General features: G+C 38.4%; 2 protein-coding genes across 2 annotated transcripts; both read left to right on the top strand.

The window, feature by feature from the left end:
• The first annotated feature begins 5,484 nt into the window (after positions 1–5,484).
• LOC138608355 (major histocompatibility complex class I-related gene protein-like) lies at positions 5,485–8,624 on the top strand. Its single transcript, XM_069680922.1, has 4 exons — positions 5,485–5,591; positions 6,463–6,729; positions 7,745–8,023; positions 8,164–8,624. Exons 1-4 carry the CDS (start codon positions 5,534–5,536, stop codon positions 8,544–8,546), a joined length of 987 nt encoding a protein of 328 aa, XP_069537023.1. The 5' UTR covers positions 5,485–5,533; the 3' UTR covers positions 8,547–8,624.
• A 6,295-nt stretch (positions 8,625–14,919) lies between these two features.
• LOC138608873 (major histocompatibility complex class I-related gene protein-like) lies at positions 14,920–19,935 on the top strand. Its single transcript, XM_069681457.1, has 6 exons — positions 14,920–15,047; positions 16,377–16,643; positions 17,659–17,937; positions 18,078–18,380; positions 19,528–19,638; positions 19,855–19,935. The coding sequence occupies exons 1-6, from the start codon at positions 14,990–14,992 to the stop codon at positions 19,878–19,880; spliced, it is 1,044 nt and encodes a 347-aa protein (XP_069537558.1). The 5' UTR covers positions 14,920–14,989; the 3' UTR covers positions 19,881–19,935.
• The last annotated feature ends 1,161 nt before the right edge of the window (positions 19,936–21,096 follow it).

Below are 21,096 nucleotides of genomic sequence, written 5' to 3'. Positions count from 1 at the left end.
TGTTGTTTCATAAATTCTGAATGTTGATCAAATGTAACATGTGGTGGTATTTTTCATTTGTATTTCAGGGTTCCAGCCGGCTAACAGGAAGTAATATCCAGTTCACCATAAAGCTTTAATGTTCTGCGTCATGCGGACACCAATATTAGTAAGATTTATTCACTGTTTGTCTTGACAGGAGAACAGTGACAATTTGAAGAGGAAGCTGAACTCCACCGAGTGAGGAGTCAATAAAATCACAGCAATTTCTTAGAATTCTTAGGCTTAGACTTTCTGTTAGGACAAAGAAATCGCAGAGCAAGCCCTATTATTTGTTCAAGACAACTTTTGGACTGACTTCATTATCTAAACTTTGCCAAGCACGACAAAGATATTCAAAAACCTGTTTTGATCATCTTGAAAGCCCCAAATAACATTAAATGGGGATAAAGGTAGAAGGATTGCCAGGGGTCCGTTTCACAAAGCAGGTTTATTGAAAATTCTGAGTCTGTTAACCCTGAAATGAGGGAAACTCTGAGTTTTCCGTTTCACAAAGGGAGGTAACTTAAGCTCTCGGTCAGTTACCGTAGTAACAGACTCTATGAACCTAACCTGGTCGCGAGCAGGTTTTCTTCAGGAAACTCAGAGTTTCGCTCTGTCTCCTCCCTCTAGAATATAAAACCGATTCGGTTTTATATTCTCTTATATTCTGTTATATTCTATCAATTCGACTTCCTCATTCATTCAGCCCGTCTCACGCGTGTGTTTAAGCAGTTACCGAATTAAAAGAAGAAACGTTGCGTCTCTGTGCTGCTCTGATCCCTTTGCAAAAGTCTTTTATAATTATGATAAAAAAAATCAAAAGACAAATCTGTGTCAAAGTCATCATTTTTAGGTTTTCCACCACCACTGCCGAGAGCACTCAAATAAGACACCTTAAGTTATTGGATTCTTTTTATTTATTTAAACTAACACATTCAGTTTAATCAACATGAATTATAATGTATGTGAAGTCAGCATCATGTTAGGGATAAAGCTAATGCACATTAAAACAGCCACTGAATTATATTTCATTAGTTTAATATTTAAAATATGATTGAAGTGCTTCCATGTATGTTTTTTTCTCCCACTGCATTGCTCCTAAATTAATATAAATTTTAGCTTCTGGTCGTGTTTAAGTATTAAATAAATAGACCAGTTTAAACTAGCGCATTAACTCGAGCAGCAGTTTCTTCCCACGCCGCTTCTCTCTCTTTTGCAGCTGCAGCCGTGTTACTTTATTTTTCTAAAAACATGCTCGTATTCGCTTAACGTCCGCGTGAGGATTTTGAGCTCCACTGGAGTGACGTAGGAGGACCTCTTTTTGTGTACCGTTGCCATGGTGAATCGTGGTGTCGGGGCTCCATTAATGCTGGCTTTTTACAGTCAGCGTGCACGCACTTAACTCTGGGTGAACCTACTCAGAGTTGATTGAACTAACTCTGATCAGCTGTTCTGGAACCGAAAACTCAGAGTTTCCTATCTCAGAGTAGATCGACTCAGAGTTCAGGGTTAGACTCAGAGTTTGTTGAACCTGCTTTGTGAAACGGACCCCTGCTCAGCCAGCCAGTCTGCCACCTGCTGCCAGAAAGATGCAACAACAGGACAATACCAAAATACATGATAATATCCTCTTCTTCATCATGACAAAATCTACAACTATTATCATCAGCTATGTTCCATATTTTTAATATTTTTCTTTTTGGCAATATTTAGTAAAATAATTGTAACTGAAAAGCCCATAAATAGGTAGAACACGGTGATTGACAGACAAAATGTCTTCAACCAGGGAAGAGGAGTGTCGAACACATCTTTCCAGTGTGTTTGAAAATGATGGGGATGAGAAATTATATTCTCAGAGGATATAAAATGATGATACATGGCAGTGTTTATTTTCCACTTCACCAGCCATTTGTAATTGTTAATGCACGGGCGGCAGACATGTAAATGAAGTTGTGATTTTTTAATCATATTTCTCCATGATGAAGGTAATAATAATTACAATAATAGTAATATATTTTATTTATATAGCGCTTTAAAAGGTACTCAAAGGCACTTTACATGAAAGAAAGAACAGAAGCAACAATAGCAAATACATTGAAAACAAAAACAATCAAAGTATTGGTGCAAGGTATTGCAGACAATAGCTAGGCATAGCAATGACTTGTACCAACCTCCCCATATTTTAACATCAACCAATCATATGAAAGAAAATCTCCTTTGACATCTAATATGTCATTCACAAAATAGATCTGTTTATTTGAAAGAAAGAGGCACAAAAAAGGTGAGTCAATTTTTCATTGAGCGGGCAGATAGTTGAAAAAAGGGAAAACATTTTCCTGCGAATGAATCACTTCAGGAAAGAAATAATTTGGATGAAAACCAGGGGGGATTATTATACCGTCTCTGTACACATGACGCTTTCAGACTGCGATCCAGAGCCCAAAGATTTATTAAACCAAGGCCACCATTCTCACATGTATTATACAAAGAGCTACGTTTAATTGTTTCTGGTTTACCGTCCCAAATAAATCTAAAGAGTTTCTTTTCATAGGTTTTAAAGAAGGTAACATCCTGAGAGGGCAAAGACAATCGATAATATGTAAACTAAGAAACTATTAAGGAATTGATTATTGCAACTTTACCATTTACCAAAAATTTTTGAAACTTTATAAGCAAATGTTTTCCAGTTAAAGTTATTTAATCAAAAGTTTTATAATCAAATGTTTTAAAGTTAAAGTCGAGGTGAAATGAAAAATGTCATTTTAATCCTTTTAGATCACATCCCCGGTAATATTGTGCATCTATTTGACAATATAGGCCAAAAAAAATACAGAAAATCAATTCCTTCGTATTCTTATATCAAAATCTTTTTTTTGTTTTTTTCTTCCTGTAAAAAAAAAATATCCCGTGTGCTTACGTAGGCTAGAACCAACCAATTTCAACCAATCAATCTGCAACATTTAGCCGCAGAGCACCAAGAACGTTCGGTCAGTTAGCTAGCTACTGCGCTGTGGAGAACGTCTGTCTACGCCCACTTATCAACGATCAAATCAAATCCCTCCAATGACATGTCCCGCGTGCACATCCTGTTTCACTCGAAAATACGTCACGATGCGGAAGCTAGATACTCTCGAAATGTCGTTTCAGCTCAACTTTAAGGTTTAACGGTCAAATGTTCTAAAGTTAATGTTTTACGGTCAAATGTTTTAACGGTCAAATGTTTTAAAGTTAACGTTTTACGGTCAAATGTTTTAAAGTTAACGTTTTACGGTCAACTATTTTAAGGGTCAAATGATTTAAAGTTAACGTTTTAACGGTCAAATGTTTTAAGGGTCAAATGATTTAAAGTTAACGTTTTACGGTCAAATGTTTTAAAGTTAACGTTTTACGGTCAACTATTTTAACGGTCAAATGATTTAAAGTTAACGTTTTAACGGTCAAATGTTTTAAGGGTCAAATGTTTTAAAGTTAACGTTTTACGGTCAAATGTTTTAAAGTTAACGTTTTACGATCAACTGTTATGAAATTTAAAGAGTTTTTCAACTAAGTTTTATAACCTATTTTTAAGAGTTTTTCAACCATGTTTCATTACCTATTGGAGATTGAAATGAAGTTGCTGACAAGAGGGTTCTGGGACCTTTTTTGCCACAACTCCACCTGATTGTATCACATGCTTTTTCAAAGTCGGCTATAAAAATCTAACCAGGCAACTGATTCTTATCATAATATTCAATTACTTCAAGAAGAAACCAGATATTATCTTCTATGAATCGACCCTCCAGAAAACCAGTTTGATCAAAGTGTATTAAATGTTGAATAACCTTCTTTAATCTAAGAGCAATACATTGAGCTAATATACCAGCATCACAGCACAAAAGTGTCAGGGGTCTCCAATTCTTTAATTTCACAGGATCTTTTGCCTGGCCGTCTGCATCATGTTTTAGCATAAGAGAGATTAACCCTTCTCTCTGGGAGTTAGACTGCTGTCCCATTTCAAAGGAAAAGTTAAAACAGGATAACAAAGCCTCCTTACTTTCCGGAAAGAAAGTTTTATAGACCTCCACAGGTATCCCATCTAATCCAGGAGACTTTCCATTGTGAAAAGAATGTATTGCATCATATAACTCACTTTCACCAATAAGACCCTCACATAATACACGTTGTTCATCTGTAAGTTTAGGATGAGGGCAGGATTTCATAACATCCAGCAAAGAGAGATTCACTGATCGGGTTTCTTCATCATTAAAAATATTAGCATAATAGTTTGTGATTGTTTTAAGAATATCATTTGTACTGGTAACTTCTGTTTCATTTTCAACCCAAATTTTATTCATGTGTTTCCTGGATATATTCCTTTTTTCAAGCTGCAGAAAGTATTTAGTGAATTTCTCACCATATTCCATGTAGCTTTAGTTCTACGTATTCTCCATTTGATTTTATGTTGATAACTCTTTTTGTTTGAGATCAAGTAACTGTTGATTGACCTTGGTGAAACTTGACTTCATGTTCTTTGACACGTAAAGCGGTTATGTGACAGGAAGCTTAAAGGAATGTTTTCCCAACATTTAATCGTCCTGATATTTTGATTAAATATACTTCCCTGTTTCACCAGTTGTCTGTGTCCCTTTGCCTCCATTTTATTTTTATTCATTTTTTATTTAGCCTTTATTTAAACAGGTAATGTCGTTGAGACACGGGGTCTCATTCTCAAGAGAGACCTGCTTGGACAGCAGCAACACACAGAGTGACAGACAGACAGTAATCATTACTCTAAATACTTTCCATTATCACTTTCACTGCACTTATCTTACACACTCAAAGGTCACAAGAAGATCAAACATTACCTTTAATCAAAACAAACTTTTAAAAGAGTTTAATTCTTTGTCTTCACCATAACATCTATCCTTTATCCATCAGTACACATATATGTTGATTTTACTCTTCTAATCAATCAGAACACATCGAGCAAAGCAGACATTTCTTACTGATGCATGTTGATTCAATAATAATTTAATCAATACATTCACAGTTCAAATTACACATGATACTATGGGGGAAAATATACTGAATAAATATTTAATAAATTGCTAAAATTGGCCTTTATTCCACAAAACAAACTTTAAGCAGTTTTCGGGTGCACCTCTACTCTAAACACGACGGCAGCTCACACAGACTCTCTGGGGCCCTTCTGCCACCGTCAGTACGTAAAAAAAATAAACTGGTTATATTTGTTTGTAGGGAACATGGGTTATCAGCTTCAGTAGCTTTACACTAAAGTTTTTTAAATATATCTATTCGGTAGTTTTATACAGAAATCTGTAATTTATTTCGGGTCTGTAATCAGTATTTGATAAAACACTTGAATTGTTATTTAAAAAACGAAAATGAAAGAAAAGTTTGTCTCAGTCAATAACAGACACGCCCCACAGCACGCTGCTCAGTATGATAGGAAACCGTTATATCAGTCGACTGTCTCTCACTTATCCAAACTTAGCTACTTGATGATTGTAAAATGACGTTTGTGAAAATCGTATTCGTGTTGCTCCTGTTCTGTGATGTTGCATCGACAGGTAAGATCACTTCCTGATTATTAATTTATCTAACAGGGACAGTGCGCATTCAGGAACATTAACATTAATCTGGTTTCTGTGACAATGTTGATGATTTCTTGCTGTGGAGCGCGGAACACTGTGAATTTCGGTGTTGGAAAGAATAACTCAAAGAATAGACTTTTAAGCTACAAATTGTTTCACTCTTGGAAAAGTTGAACTCTAGCAGAAGCTCCTCTGGGCGGAGAGATCGAGTTTGATCAAAAACTACTCGGAGGAAATAGTTGAAACCACTTCGAAAAAATGATAGCATTGAAAATGTAAACGTCATATTAAATCATAATGAAATATAATTCTAAATTAACATGCAGCAAAGAAACGTAGTTAACTGAGTTAATCAAAAGCCTTCTAACCGTGTAATTTAGGGTCTTATGTACATACTAGTAAGTATCTAAAAAGTTTTAGAAATGAGTTTAAATCCAAACAGTATCAAACTTTCAGCTCCCTGGCGATCTCCCTCCTGCAAGCTGCACAATATTATACTGAAATGAGGAGATAAAAGTCTATCAAACTCCACTGAGCGGGGCCAGTAGCGGTGCAGAGAGCACAGGTGCAGGTGTGTTGGGGTGACTGAAGCAAAGTGATCAGATTAAAGTCATTTGTGTTTGCATTGCTGTTTGAAGCCGAGTTTCCAGGGCCTTTAAAGTGCCCGCTTGGCCACAGCAGGTCATAGGAAAGTGTGATGAATGTCTGCTGTGGTTTTTTGTATACAGTTATCATCAGTCAGACACCTGCAGATGACAAAATAATCTTTAAGAGCAAATCTCTGCTCTATTATTTTTCACATTAGTTTGACAACCCAAAGGCTGAAAACTCTTTCTCTGTCTAACAGTCAAACACTCCCTGAAATTTTTCCTCACTGCATCTTCTGGAGTCCCAAACTATCCCGAGCTTGTGGGTAACGCGATGGTTGATGAAGTGCAGTTTGTATACTATGACAGCAACATGAAGACAATAGAACCAAAACAGGACTGGATGAAAGAAGTATTCAAGGATGATCCAAAACATCAGGAGAGGTATTCTCAGAAGTGTTTGAGGAACCAGCACTTCTTCAGAGCCAACATTGAGGACTTAATGCAACGCTTCAATCAAAGTGCAGGTACAGTACGTTTAACTTCACATTGAACTTTTGGTTTTAATGTGCAATTTTCTTTATAAAACTCAACTTTATAATCTGTCTGTAAAAACAACACAGGAGACTGACTGGACTGCACTTTACATGGATGATAAATGACCACAGTAGGTGCAAAGGCTCTGGACCTGAATCAGATGACTTACTGTGTTGGTCATTTAGTTTTTACCACTTGATCTGTATAAAATAGTATCAGTACAATGCATCAGCTTTTATTCATTCTATTTAAAGACTGTATTATTTACAGTACTCTCATTTTAAAGCATTAGTAGTCTTGACCATAAAATATAATGGTTCTAAAACCTTAGTGGTTAGACAGCAGCTCCTGAGTAATACTCTGTCAGTCTGTCTAAGTCCTTGGTAAGTCACACTGTATGAGGGCAGAAGTGGTCTTTTTCTATCCTTGTTTGTTGTTCAGTTTCACAGCAATGCCCACATCAGGGTGGACTTTGTTAGAGGTCAGCCATCATACCTGTTATTCACCTTTCTGATGAGCTGGAGATCTGGTCATGCAGGTTGTAGATTAGTTTGAAGACAGGAATTGAATCTGATTCTTTTACAGTCTGCTCTGCACATCAGCTCACTACCTGAAGTATGCTAGCACTGCAACCCAGTACCTTGCTAATACCAAGGGCAGAGAGTGTGACTACCAACCTCCACAGCTGTGGCCTGTCCATATCCATGTGCATCCATGACACGTTCAGTGTCAGTCTTGTAATGCTCATCATCAAGACAGCTCTGGTTCCCTTCTGGATTTCCTTTCTGCATTGGCTCTGAGGTTTAGAGGATATGGGCTGTGTCAGGATCTCAGCAGTCTCTCTGTTGTTTAGCCGTCCGCACCGACCACATGATAATTAGCTGCATCATCCAATAACTGCGTTCTGTGGGTCAGTCTGTCTCTGTAGTTAAGATGTGATATCATCTGTTAATAGCCAACTTTGCTGGAGTGTCACTTTTCCTGTTGTCTCTGTCACTCTGTCAGGTGTCCACATTTTGCAAAGGATGGATGGCTGTGAGTGGGATGACGAGACTGGAGAGATTGTTGGTTTTAACCAGTATGGTTATGATGGAGAGGACTTCATCGCATTGGACCTGCAGACACTGACATGGACTGCTCCAAAACCACAGGCTTTCAGCACCAAACTCAGATGGGATGCTGACAAAGCTAGATTCGAATCTAATAAATACTACCTCATCTCCCAGTGCCCCAGCTGGCTGAAGAAGTATGTGCACTATGGGAGGACGATTCTGCAGAGAACAGGTAGAATTAAGGACCCAATGTACTGTTGCATTTTCTGTTTGTAATGCAGCATGCCAATGAAAATGAAAGTGTAGGATATACAAATTCTCCATCCTTGAGTCTCAGTATAGACTCTTCTGTTTCCCTCTGCCTCCCTACAGAGCTTCCTTCAGTGTCTCTCCTCCAGAAGACTGCCTCTTCTCCAGTCAGCTGCCACGCTACAGGTTTCTACCCTGACAGAGCCGTGCTGTTCTGGAGGAGAGATGGAGAGGAGCTTTATGAAAATGTTGAAAACGGAGAGATCCTCCCCAACCACGACGGATCCTTCCAGACTAGTGTTGAACTGAACATTTCATCAGTGAACACTGAAGACTGGGGGAGGTACGAATGTGTGTTTCAGCTCTCTGGTGTGAAGGAGGAAAATGTCACCAAACTGGACAAAGCAGCGATCAGAAGCAATGAAGGTAAGGCTGGTCTCAGTGTAACCATTGACTGTATGAAAGAGGTGGACAAAGCCTCTGGGACATCACTGATTAGTTTTTAAACCCTTCTTTAGCTTCTGTAGAAGCCTTAAGTTTGGCATTTTGGCCGTAGCCATTTTGTTTTGGGGTTTTTTAGCCAAAAGGGACCATATTTTGAGAACCGGGTGGATACAGGATTCCTGCCTCTCTATCCTGGATGATAGGCATCTAACTTGTCAACTACAGGTTGCAAAGCCCAAATAAATGTCCTACTTCAGGGTGTATTTGACTGTAAATGAGACCATAATTTGCTAAATGAACATCATGCTGTGCTGAAGAAGAAACCAGAGATTGAGACCATTTTGACCACCAGGTGAAAGTAACCTCAATGGGGACCCCTTATTGAGATTTCCAGGTGGCACTATTGAGCCACTTTGCCGCGCCCGTGTTTGAGACCCATAAAATATCACATTTATCGCCACTTCTGATGTGCCTGCACAGTTTCATGAGTTTTTGAGCATGGTAACCCCCTCCAAAATGTGATTTAGGTGGATTGTGAAGAATAATAACAATCCTAACAAACACAATAATCAAAGTAAACTAAAAGAATAAGTTCCAGGACTTACACAATGGAAACCCTTTCAGACTTGTTAGACCAGTCAGGCTTGTTAGGTTGAAACCAAAGACTGTATAAAAAGATGGACGACATGACCGCACCCTAAAAGTGAAGCCAAAACATTTCAAGCGCCCCCTGCTGACTGGCTGCAGTATAGCTCATAAAGCCCGCCTCCTCCATGTTAACAGATGGGACATGAGTCAAACTATAAAATCAAAATACACGCCAAATACATTTTTCTCAAACATGGTTTCTGTCATTATAGTTAGTTCTTATCATGCTGATTTATGTCCAAGTGTTCATTTTTCTCACAAGTTTACTTTTCATTAGTTATTTGATGCTATAAAAAGGGGGTGTGGCCTCATGATTGACAGCTCTGTGGACAAATGGGGCTCCTGCAGCGTTCTGTTCCCGAGTAGCAGAGTAGAGGAGGAACGGCGAGAGGAGATGTAACTAACACTAACACTACAGTCATTGAACTTTCCATCAGCGTGAATATTAGATGAGCGAGATGGCAGCGCCCGCTCCGGGGGGGTTTAGACTTCACTTTTGTACAACAAGAGGAGGTGGAGACGCGTCGGCCATCTTTATGCAGTCATTGACTCCAACATGTTAGCCATTAGCATCCTCATTGCTGGAACACTCCCCCTCTTTATTTTGCAATAAGTTCTTATCTTGCTGATTTATGTCCAAGTGTTCATTTTTCTGACAATAGCTGTTTTGCTGTTAAACACTCCTTGCTGTTTTTTCTGTAAGTTAAGTGTGTGTTTTGGTTAGCGGAAGTGGCTACGGCGGCGCCCCCGCCGATCTCTACTGCGCAGACTCTGGCTCCAAATGACGTCATCATCGCAAGATTGCAGCGCCGATCACAGGGGCTATTTTGGCATCACTTTTGTACAATGGGAGCAGATGGAGACACGTAGTCCATCTATATATACAGTTATGGGTTGAAACACTGTGAATGAACTCTAATGGTTTGTTTTGATTGCAGGCTCTCCCTCAGGGTTTCCCGCTGGTCTTGTTCCTGGAGTCATCGTTGGACTGCTGCTCCTTCTGCCTGTCTGCATTGTTGGACTCTTCATCTGGAGAAGAAACAATAATGGTGAGGAACACATTTTTTATATCTCCTGATGAATTTAGAATAAATACCTGTTGTTGCAGCCAATTTAGACTTGTGTATGTTTGTGTGCGTGAATGTGGGTGTGTGTTTAGGATAGGCACTATGGTTGCTAGTGGTTACCTGCACCGCTGTGGGCATAGGTGGTGATTAGTCACATGTAGGCTAGATAGGGGAGACACAGGTGATCAGTAATTAGGGACATGAGTATCAGTGGAAGCCACACAGTTTTTCAACCGTGTCTGTGTGTATGTCGAGTAAATGAGTTTTTGGTACAGTCGTTTTACACCCGTCTTTTTGTAGGTGTTTTTAATGTTTTTGATCTAATAAAGTGTTAAACGCATACGATGGAGGACCTCATTTTTACACACCAGCATGAGTTGGAAAGGCTTCACGTTCCCTCAAGTGGCGTTTTTTGTGGATATGTTGCCGCTACACCTGTGATAGTCTTGTCTTGCATATTTTGCATTGTATTTCTGTTAAGTAGTCAATTAAGTGGATAAGTGATTGTGAAGCCCACTGAACAGATTTTCCATTTTTGTTGTTTCATAGATTCTGAATGTTGATCAAATGTAACATGTGGTGGTATTTTTCATTTGTATTTCAGGGTTCCAGCCGGCAAACAGGAAGTAATATCCAGTTCACCATAAAGCTTTAATGTTCTGCGTCATGCGGACACCAATATTAGTAAGATTTATTCACTGTTTGTCTTGACAGGAGAACAGTGACAATTTGAAGAGGAAGCTGAACTCCACCGAGTGAGGAGTCAATAAAATCACAGCAATTTCTTAGAATTCTTATTCTTAGACTTTCTGTTAGGACAAAGAAATCGCAGAGCAAGCCCTATTATTTGTTCAAGACAACTTTTGGACTGACTTCATTATCTAAACTTTGCCAAGCACTACAAAGATATTCAAACATGTTTTGATCATCTTGAAAGCCCCAAATAACATGAAATGGGGATAAAGGTAGAAGGATTGCCTGCTCAGCCAGCCAGTCTGCCACCTGCTGCCAGAAAGATGCAACAACGGGACAATACCAAAATACATGATAATATCCTCTTCTTCATCATGACAAAATCTACAACTATTATCATCAGCTATGTTCCATGTTTTTAACATTTTTCTTGTTGGCAATATTTAGTAAAATAATTGTAACTGAAAAGCCCATAAATAGGTAGAACACGATGATTGACAGACAAAATGTCTTCAACCAGGGAAGAGGAGTGTCGAACACATCTTTCCAGTGTGTTTGAAAATGATGGGGATGAGAAATTATATTCTCAGAGGATATAAAATGATGATACATGGCAGTGTTTATTTTCCACTTCACCAGCCATTTGTAATTGTTAATGCACGGGCGGCAGACATGTAAATGAAGTTGTGATTTTTTTACGCTTTCAGACTGCGATCCAGAGCCGAAAGATTTATGAAACCAAGGCCACCATTCTCACATGTATTATACAAAGAGCTACGTTTAATTGTTTCTGGTTTACCGTCCCAAATAAATCTAAAGAGTTTCTTTTCATAGGTTTTAAAGAAGATAACATCCTGAGAGGGCAAAGACAATAGATAATATGTAAACTAAGAAACTATTAAGGAATTGATTATTGCAACTTTACCATCAATACTTAAAAAGGTTGACAGAATTCGACAGAACATTTGAGTTTCACATCATAATTTGTCTGAACTAAAATCGTATTATCTACTGGAATATGCATTCCTAAACGACTCACTGGATCATCAGCCCATTTAATCGGACTCTGGCATGGTATCTGAAAATGTTGATACTTCATTGATTGTTAAGTCATGAGTCATTGAACTGTGTTCTTTTCTCTTTTACTTTCTTTTCTTGGTTTGGTATATTTTGGATCATAGTTTAAAATCATGTAAATAATTAAGTAGCGCACAAGAGGTCAGCGTTGAGCTGATTGAGAGGTGTGGCAGCTCAGGCTCCAGGCGTGCAGGTAGAGAGAGAGGCCAGTTTGATTAGGAGGTTCACCTGTGCAGGTGCGAGTTTTCTTTGTTTGTTCAGCATGGCAGGCTCCTTCAGGGAGAAACGTGCCAATGAAAAGTTTGTTTGCATCAATGCTTAGACGAGCACAGAGACGCTATTGGTATGTATGCTTGATTGATTGTAGATAATATGATCTGTTTAAGTTTGATGTGGTGTTATGTTGTGCAGGCGGTCTGTGTGATTCATTCATTCATTGTTACTTTGGTCACTTTGGATTGTGTGTAACTTTGTGTGACTGCGCTGCATTAGAATCAGATATGTTTGACCGCTTTATGAAGTGATAGAGTAATTTGATTATTTGATGCAATTTTAAGTTGAAATTAAATTAGTAATGATCGGTGAAAAAATGACTGATTAATTTTAGTTTGTAGAAATAAAGTTCTTAAGTTAGTAATGAGGAAACTTTAATCTTTAAAAATCAGCATTAAAAAGTGAGATTAAACTTGATGTAAAATGAATAAATAGTATTTAAAAACAGTTTAAATGGAATGATTTACAATTGGCATAAATATGATTAAAATTGTAATGACTACATTTAATATTTACCATGACATGAGATTGATTATGCTAAATGGATGATGGCTTCAACATGATTTAATGAAGATGATTTTCAATGAAGAGATTTGAATGTTACCTTATCTGATTGAATTAACATGATTTTATGTTTCCTTTATTTGACGCTCACACTGACTGATTCTTCTTTTGAAACCAAAAGCCAAAATAAAGAAGGGAAACGTGTGGAGTTGTCCAGCGTCCTCTGTTGTGCTCTATGTCGGGTCGAGTTTAGGCAGGCATTGAGACTAAAGCTCCAAATAACTCGACAGTGATCCAATTTTAAGAATGCAACATTTTTCAAAGTTGGGCTTCAACCCTGATCGAGAAGCAGAACAATTGAAGTCACAAATAAGGGTCTCCAGTGAGAGAGCATCTGGATTTAGATGAAAGGAAGCATCATCTGCATAAAACGAGGCTTTTGACTCCATTTGATTCATCACTAAACCTGTAATATTTGAGTTATTTCTTCTTTTTATGGCCAATAATTCTATTACAAGGATAAACAAATATGGGGAAAGAGGACAGCCTTGCCTTCCCTCTAGAAAGTTTAACTGGGTCAGAAATGTGCCCATTATTAATAATTGTGCTGAAAGGATTTTGATCTAATGTACGTATCCATTTAATAAAACAGTCACCAAAATTATAGTATTGTAGGCAGTGATATAAAAACTCCACCTGATTGTATCAAATGCTTTTTCAAAGTCAATGAACCTGGCTCTGTACTTTTACATCACAGAGAAGAGGCGATGTTGATATTCTTTAAAGAAACTCTTCATCACATTGGAATAAGTACCAAGAAGCTCTAACTTTAACTGCAGATGAAGTCATTTATTTTAGTTATCCAGAAGCTTACAGCAGAATAATATGGACACAATCAATCAAAGTGCAATTAAACAGTATAATTTAAACATGACCATAACACCCTTTCTCATCTTCTCTACCAATGTTCTACTCACAACCCCTGGAGTCTGAAGATGATGGCTGGGACTAGACATGAAAAATAAAGTTTAAAAAAAATCTCCTAAAATGGCAAAAATAACTCAGGATGATGTCCAGCAATATTTGAATCCTGGTCTCACTTCATTCCAGGCCTGCTGGAGGCTCGAGGATCTTAGTTTCTCCTGTTGTCTCCTTCATCTGGTCTTGTTCAGAGTTTTCTTTTTGACTATGTCTGCTCGCCCTGAATGAACATCCTCCATTGGGTTACTGATAAGGTGGACCTTGGTGAAACTTGACTTCATGTTCTTTGACACGTAAAACGGTTATGTGACAGGAAGCTTAAAGGAATGTTTTTTGATTAAATATACTTCCCTGTTTCACCAGTTGTCTGTGTCCCTTCGCCTCCATTTTATTTTTATTTATTTTTTATTTAGCCTTTATTTAAACAGGTAATGTCGTTGAGACACGGGGTCTCATTCTCAAGAGAGACCTGCTTGGACAGCAGCAACACACAGAGTGACAGACAGACAGTAATCATTACTCTAAATACTTTCCATTATCACTTTCACTGCACTTATCTTACACACCCAAAGGTCACAAGAAGATCAAACATTACCTTTAATCAAAACAAACTTTTAAAAGAGTTTAATTCTTTGTCTTCACCATAACATCTATCCTTTATCCATCAGTACACATATATGTTGATTTTACTCTTCTAATCAATCAGAACACATCGAGCAAAGCAGACATTTCTTACTGATGCATGTTGATTCAATAATGATTTAATCAATACATTCACAGTACAAATTACACATGATACTATGGGGGAAAATATACTGAATAAAGTTTGAATAAATTGCTAAAATTGGCCTTTATTCCAGAAAACAAACTTTAAGCAGTTTTCGGGTGCACCTCTACTCTAAACACGACGGCAGCTCACACAGATTACCTGGGGCCCTTCTGCCCCCGTCAGTACGTAAAAAAAATAAACAGGTTATATTTGTATGTAGGGAACATGGGTTATCAGCTTCAGTAGCTTTACACTAAAGTTTTTAAATATATCTATTCGGTAGTTTTATACAGAAATCTGTAATTTATTTCGGGTCTGTAATCAGTATTTGATAAAACACTTGAATTGTTATTTAAAAGACGAAAATGAAAGAAAAGTTTGTATCAGTCAATAACAGACACGCCCCACAGCACGCTGCCAAGTATGATAGGAAACCGTTATATCAGTCGACCGTCTCTCACTTATCCAAACTTAGCTACTTGATGATTGTAAAATGACGTTTGTGAAAATTGTATTCGTGTTGCTCCTGTTCTGTGATGTTGCATCGACAGGTAAGATCACTTCCTGATTATTAATTTATCTAACAGGGACAGTGCGCATTCAGGAACATTAACATTAATCTGGTTTCTGTAAAATGTTTATTATTTCTTGCTGTGGAGCGCGGAACACTGTGAATTTCGGAGTTGGAAAGAATAACTCAAAGAATAGACTTTTAAGCTACAAATTGTTTCACTCTTGGAAAAGTTGAACTCTAGCAGAAGCTCCTCTGGGCGGAGAGATCGAGTTTGATCAAAAACTACTCGGAGGAAATAGTTGAAACCACTTGAAATGATTACATTGTAAATGTAAACGTCAAATTAAATTATAATGAAATATAATTCTAAATTAACATGCAGCAAAGAAAGGTAGTTAATTGAGTTAATCAAAAGCCTTCTAACTGTGTAATTTAGGGTCTTATGTACATACTAGTAAGTATCTAAAAGAGTTTTAGAAATTAGTTTAAATCCAAACTCAGCTGTGCGCTCAGTATCAAACTTTCAGCTCCCTGGCGATCTCCCTCCAGCAAGCTGCACAATATTATACTGAAATGAGGAGATAAAAGTCTATCAAACTCCACTGAGCGGGGCCAGTAGCGGTGCAGAGAGCACAGGTGCAGGTGTGTTGGGGTGACTGAAGCAAAGTGATCAGATTAAAGTCATTTGTGAGTTAAAACTTAATGAGGTGAAGAAGAGAGAACAATGAAAGTGTGGAAGTAAGAAATAACCATGTAGAAAGAGGCTAAGTCTACATGTGATGTGCTTCTCACAAAGCCTGTTATTAATTAGATTCATTATTTTAATCACCTGACAGCAATAGTTTTGATATGATGTGCACATGCACACATACCTGGGTGGTACAACAAACCCTCTACCCTGCTGCTGAAAACAATTTCCTTTCCCATGCGCCATTGTTGTGTTGACAGTTGCCATGAGAACGCGGTCAGGCGGACGTCGGCAGGTGTCAATCAGCACAGGATCTGCCACGCCTACACAGTCCTGAGAAATGTTCTGAACAGCCAAATGAGCCGATTTTCAACACGATTTTCTAGTGATTTATTTTCTCTCAGATTTTTGTGGATACTTTATGACTCACTCAACTCTGATATCATATATGCATTTTTGCTGTCTGAAGCCGAGTTTCCAGGGCCTTTAAAGTGCCCGCTTGGCCACAGCAGGTCATAGGAAAGTGTGATGAATGTCTGCTGTGGTTTTTTGTATACAATTATCATCAGTCAGACACCTGCAGATGACAAAATAATCTTTAAGAGCAAATCTCTGCTCTATTATTTTTCACCTTAGTTTGACAACCCAAAGGCTGAAAACTCTTTCTCTGTCTAACAGTCAAACACTCCCTGAAATTTTTCCTCACTGCATCTTCTGGAGTCCCAAACTTTCCCGAGTTTGTGGGTATCGCGATGGTTGATGAAGTGCAGTTAGGATACTATGACAGCAACATGAAGACAGCAGAACCAAAACAGGACTGGATGAACGAAGTATTAAAGGATGATCCAAAACAGCAGGAGTGGTATTCTTTTGAGTGTTTGGGGAACCAGCACTTCTTCAGAGCCAACATTGAGGACTTAATGCAACGCTTCAATCAAAGTGGAGGTACAGTACGTTTAACTTCACACTGAACTTTTGGTTTTAATGTGCAATTTTCTTTATAAAACTCAACTTTATAATCTGTCTGTAAAAACAACACAGGAGACTGACTGGACTGCACTTTACATGGATGATAAATGACCACAGTAGGTGCAAAGGCTCTGGACCTGAATCAGATGACTTACTGTGTTGGTCATTTAGTTTTTACCACTTGATCTGTATAAAATAGTATCAGTACAATGCATCAGCTTTTATTAATTCTATTTAAAGACTGTATTATTTACAGTACTCTCATTTTAAAGCATTAGTAGTCTTGACCATAAAATATAATGGTTCTAAAACCTTAGTGGTTAGACAGCAGCTCCTGAGTAATACTCTGTCAGTCTGTCTAAGTCCTTGGTAAGTCACACTGTATGAGGGCAGAAGTGGTCTTTTTCTATCCTTGTTTGTTGTTCAGTTTCACAGCAATGCCCACATCAGGGTGGACTTTGTTAGAGGTCAGCCATCATACCTGTTATTCACCTTTCTGATGAGCTGGAGATCTGGTCATGCAGGTTGTAGATTAGTTTGAAGACAGGAATTGAATCTGATTCTTTTACAGTCTGCTCTGCACATCAGCTCACTACCTGAAGTATGCTAGCATTGCAACCCAGTACCTTGCTAATACCAAGGGCAGAGAGTGTGACTACCAACCCCCACAGCTGTGGCCTGTCCATATCCATGTGCATCCATGACACGTTCAGTGTCAGTCTTGTAATGCTCATCATCAAGACAGCTCTGGTTCCCTTCTGGATTTCCTTTCTGCATTGGCTCTGAGGTTTAGAGGATATGGGCTGTGTCAGGATCTCAGCAGTCTCTCTGTTGTTTAGCCGTCCGCACCGACCACATGATAATTAGCTGCATCATCCAATAACTGCGTTCTGTGGGTCAGTCTGTCTCTGTAGTTAAGATGTGATATCATCTGTTAATAGCCAACTTTGCTGGAGTGTCACTTTTCCTGTTGTCTCTGTCACTCTGTCAGGTGCCCACATTTTGCAAAGGATGAATGGCTGTGAGTGGGATGACGAGACTGGAGAGATTGTTGGTTTTAACCAGTATGGTTATGATGGAGAGGACTTCATCGCATTGGACCTGCAGACACTGACATGGACTGCTCCAAAACCACAGGCTTTCAGCACCAAACTCAGATGGGATGCTGACAAAGATAGATTAGAATATAATAAATACTACCACATCTCCCTGTTCCCCAGCTGGCTGAAGATGTACTTGCACTATGGGAGGACGTATCTGCAGAGAACAGGTAGAATTAAGGACCCAATGAACTGTTGCATTTTCTGTTTGTAATGCAGCATGCCAATGAAAATGAAAGTGTAGGATATACAAATTCTCCATCCTTGAGTCTCAGTATAGACTCTTCTGTTTCCCTCTGCCTCCCTACAGAGCTTCCTTCAGTGTCTCTCCTCCAGAAGACTGCCTCTTCTCCAGTCAGCTGCCACGCTACAGGTTTCTACCCTGACAGAGCCGTGCTGTTCTGGAGGAAAGATGGAGAGGAGCTTTATGAAAATGTTGAATACGGAGAGATCCTCCCCAACCACGACGGATCCTTCCAGACTAGTGTTGAACTGAACATTTCATCAGTGAACACTGAAGACTGGGGGAGGTACGAATGTGTGTTTCAGCTCTCTGGTGTGAAGGAGGAAAATGTCACCAAACTGGACAAAGCAGCGATCAGAAGCAATGAAGGTAAGGCTGGTCTCAGTGTAACCATTGACTGTATGAAAGAGGTGGACAAAGCCTCTGGGACATCACTGATTAGTTTTTAAACCCTTCTTTAGCTTCTGTAGAAGCCTTAAGTTTGGCATTTTGGCCGTAGCCATTTTGTTTTGGGGGTTTTTTAGCCAGAAGGGACCATATTTTGAGAACCGGGTGGATACAGGATTCCTGCCTCTCTATCCTGGATGATAGGCATCTAACTTGTCAATTACAGGTTGCAAAGCCCAAATAAATGTCCTGCTTCAGGGTGTATTTGACTGTAAATGGGACCATAATTTGCTAAATGAACATCATGCTGTGTTGAAGAAGACTTGAAACCAGAGATTGAGACCATAAACTCATTAGGAAAATGTTTACTGAGGGAATAAATCCAGAGAGAAGGAGGACCATTTTCCAGTCTGGCGCATGTGAACACCAGATCGTAATGGATCACACCCCATGTAAACAGTTGACCTGTAATCTCCAATCAGAATGATTTCAATCAGAATGACTAAAAAGTGTGCATTTAAACCCAACCACACTGTAGGGTATAGCATCCACTTTCACTGTGTTATTTAATTGCTTTATATGAAGTGTAGTATCCTCTGATTGATGGGTGTTTTTTAGCCTGTCCTTTCACAATTCACCATTTTTTCACATTCACTGGAAAATTGTGGACTTCCTGTTTGGTTTTAGGTTTGGGTGCAAGAGGCTTTTTTGTAGGTCTTGACATGCTAAATCTTTAGACCAAATTTCGCACATGAGGGTGAAAGTAACCTCAATGGGGACCCCTTTTTGAAATTTCCAGGTGGCACTATTGAGCCACTTTGCCGCGCCCGTGTTTGAGACCCATAAAATATCCCATTTATCGCCACTTCTGATGTGCCTGCACAGTTTCATGAGTTTTTGAGCATGGTAACCCCCTCCAAAATGGGATTTAAGTGGATTGTGAAGAATAATAACAATCCTAACAAACACAATAGGGTCCTCGCACCCGTTGGTGCTCGGGCCCTAATCAAAGGAAATGAAAAGAATAAGTTCCAGGACTTACACGATGGAAACCCTTTCAGAATCACACAGCATGGCTTGTTAGGTTGAAACACTGTGAATGAACTCTAATGGTTTGTTTTGATTGCAGGCTCTCCCTCAGGGTTTCCCGCTGGTCTTGTTCCTGGAGTCATCGTTGGACTGCTGCTCCTTCTGCCTGTCTGCATTGTTGGACTCTTCATCTGGAGAAGAAACAATAATGGTGAGGAACACATTTTTTATATCTCCTGATGAATTTAGAATAAATACCTGTGATAGTCTTGTCTTGCATATTTTGCATTGTATTTCTGTTAAGTAGTCAATTAAGTGGATAAGTGATTGTGAAGCCCACTGAACAGATTTTCCATTTTTGTTGTTTCATAAATTCTGAATGTTGATCAAATGTAACATGTGGTGGTATTTTTCATTTGTATTTCAGGGTTCCAGCCGGCTAACAGGAAGTAATATCCAGTTCACCATAAAGCTTTAATGTTCTGCGTCATGCGGACACCAATATTAGTACGATTTATTCACTGTTTGTCTTGACAGGAGAACAGTGACAATTTGAAGAGGAAGCTGAACTCCACCGAGTGAGGAGTCAATAAAATCACAGCAATTTCTTAGAATTCTTAGGCTTAGACTTTCTGTTAGGACAAAGAAATCGCAGAGCAAGCCCTATTATTTGTTCAAGACAACTTTTGGACTGACTTCATTATCTAAACTTTGCCAAGCACTACAAAGATATTCAAAAACATGTTTTGATCATGTTGAAAGCCCCAAATAACATGAAATGGGGATAAAGGTAGAAGGATTGCCTGCTCAGCCAGCCAGTCTGCCACCTGCTGCCAGAAAGATGCAACAACGGGACAATACCAAAATACATGATAATATCCTCTTCTTCATCATGACAAAATCTACAACTATTATCATCAGCTATGTTCCATATTTTTAACATTTTTCTTGTTGGCAATATTCAGTAAAATAATTGTAACTGAAAAGCCCATAAATAGGTAGAACACGATGATTGACAGACAAAATGTCTTCAACCAGGGAAGAGGAGTGTCGAACACATCTTTCCAGTGTGTTTGAAAATGATGGGGATGAGAAATTATATTGTCAGAGGATATAAAATGATGATACATGGCAGTGTTTATTTTCCAATTCACCAGCCATTTGTAATTGTTAATGCACGGGCGGCAGACATGTAAATGAAGTTGTGATTTTTTAATCATATTTCTCCATGATGAAGGTAATAACAACAATGAACTATAACTGGAATGGAGTATGCAAAGAAGCTGATGTTAACAAAGCTTATGAGTTATTTTTACATATATTTACATCTTTATATGACAAAAATTGTCCATTACTGCAGTTTAAGAAGAAGAAGTACTCAGACAAGCCGTGGATATCAAAGGGACTGCAAAATGCATGTAGAAAAAAAACAACTCTATATAGGCAATTTATGAAATACAGAACATTAGGGGCAGAGCAAAAATACAAGAAATATAAAAATAAGTTGATTAATATTATAAGGACATGTAAGAAGGATTATTATTCCAAATTACTAGAAAATAATAAAAATAATTCAAAAGGAATTTGGAATATATTAAAAAGTATTATCAGTAAAAGGCAAACCAAGCCAACTTATCCAGAATATTTTTTTGATAACATGACAATTAAA

Source organism: Semicossyphus pulcher, unplaced genomic scaffold (assembly GCF_022749685.1).
Source record: "Semicossyphus pulcher isolate SPU_LCO1_2020_fin unplaced genomic scaffold, fSemPul1.0.p SCAF_5, whole genome shotgun sequence".
Taxonomy (NCBI): Eukaryota; Metazoa; Chordata; class Actinopteri; order Labriformes; family Labridae; genus Semicossyphus; species Semicossyphus pulcher.
The sequence above is the reverse complement of the archived record's forward strand: the minus strand, read 5'-3'. Positions and strand labels throughout refer to the sequence as shown.

Excerpts from the sequence above, each read along its gene's own strand:
- LOC138608873 (XM_069681457.1), top strand. The coding sequence starts at position 14,990 with ATGACGTTTGTGAAAATTGTATTCGTGTTGCTCCTGTTCTGTGATGTT. Across the intron at positions 15,048-16,376 it reads CTGTGATGTTGCATCGACAG|TCAAACACTCCCTGAAATTT; the intron begins GTAAGATCACTT and ends TCTGTCTAACAG. Across the intron at positions 16,644-17,658 it reads ACGCTTCAATCAAAGTGGAG|GTGCCCACATTTTGCAAAGG; the intron begins GTACAGTACGTT and ends TCACTCTGTCAG.
- LOC138608355 (XM_069680922.1), top strand. The coding sequence starts at position 5,534 with ATGACGTTTGTGAAAATCGTATTCGTGTTGCTCCTGTTCTGTGATGTT. Across the intron at positions 5,592-6,462 it reads CTGTGATGTTGCATCGACAG|TCAAACACTCCCTGAAATTT; the intron begins GTAAGATCACTT and ends TCTGTCTAACAG. Across the intron at positions 8,024-8,163 it reads GACGATTCTGCAGAGAACAG|AGCTTCCTTCAGTGTCTCTC; the intron begins GTAGAATTAAGG and ends GCCTCCCTACAG.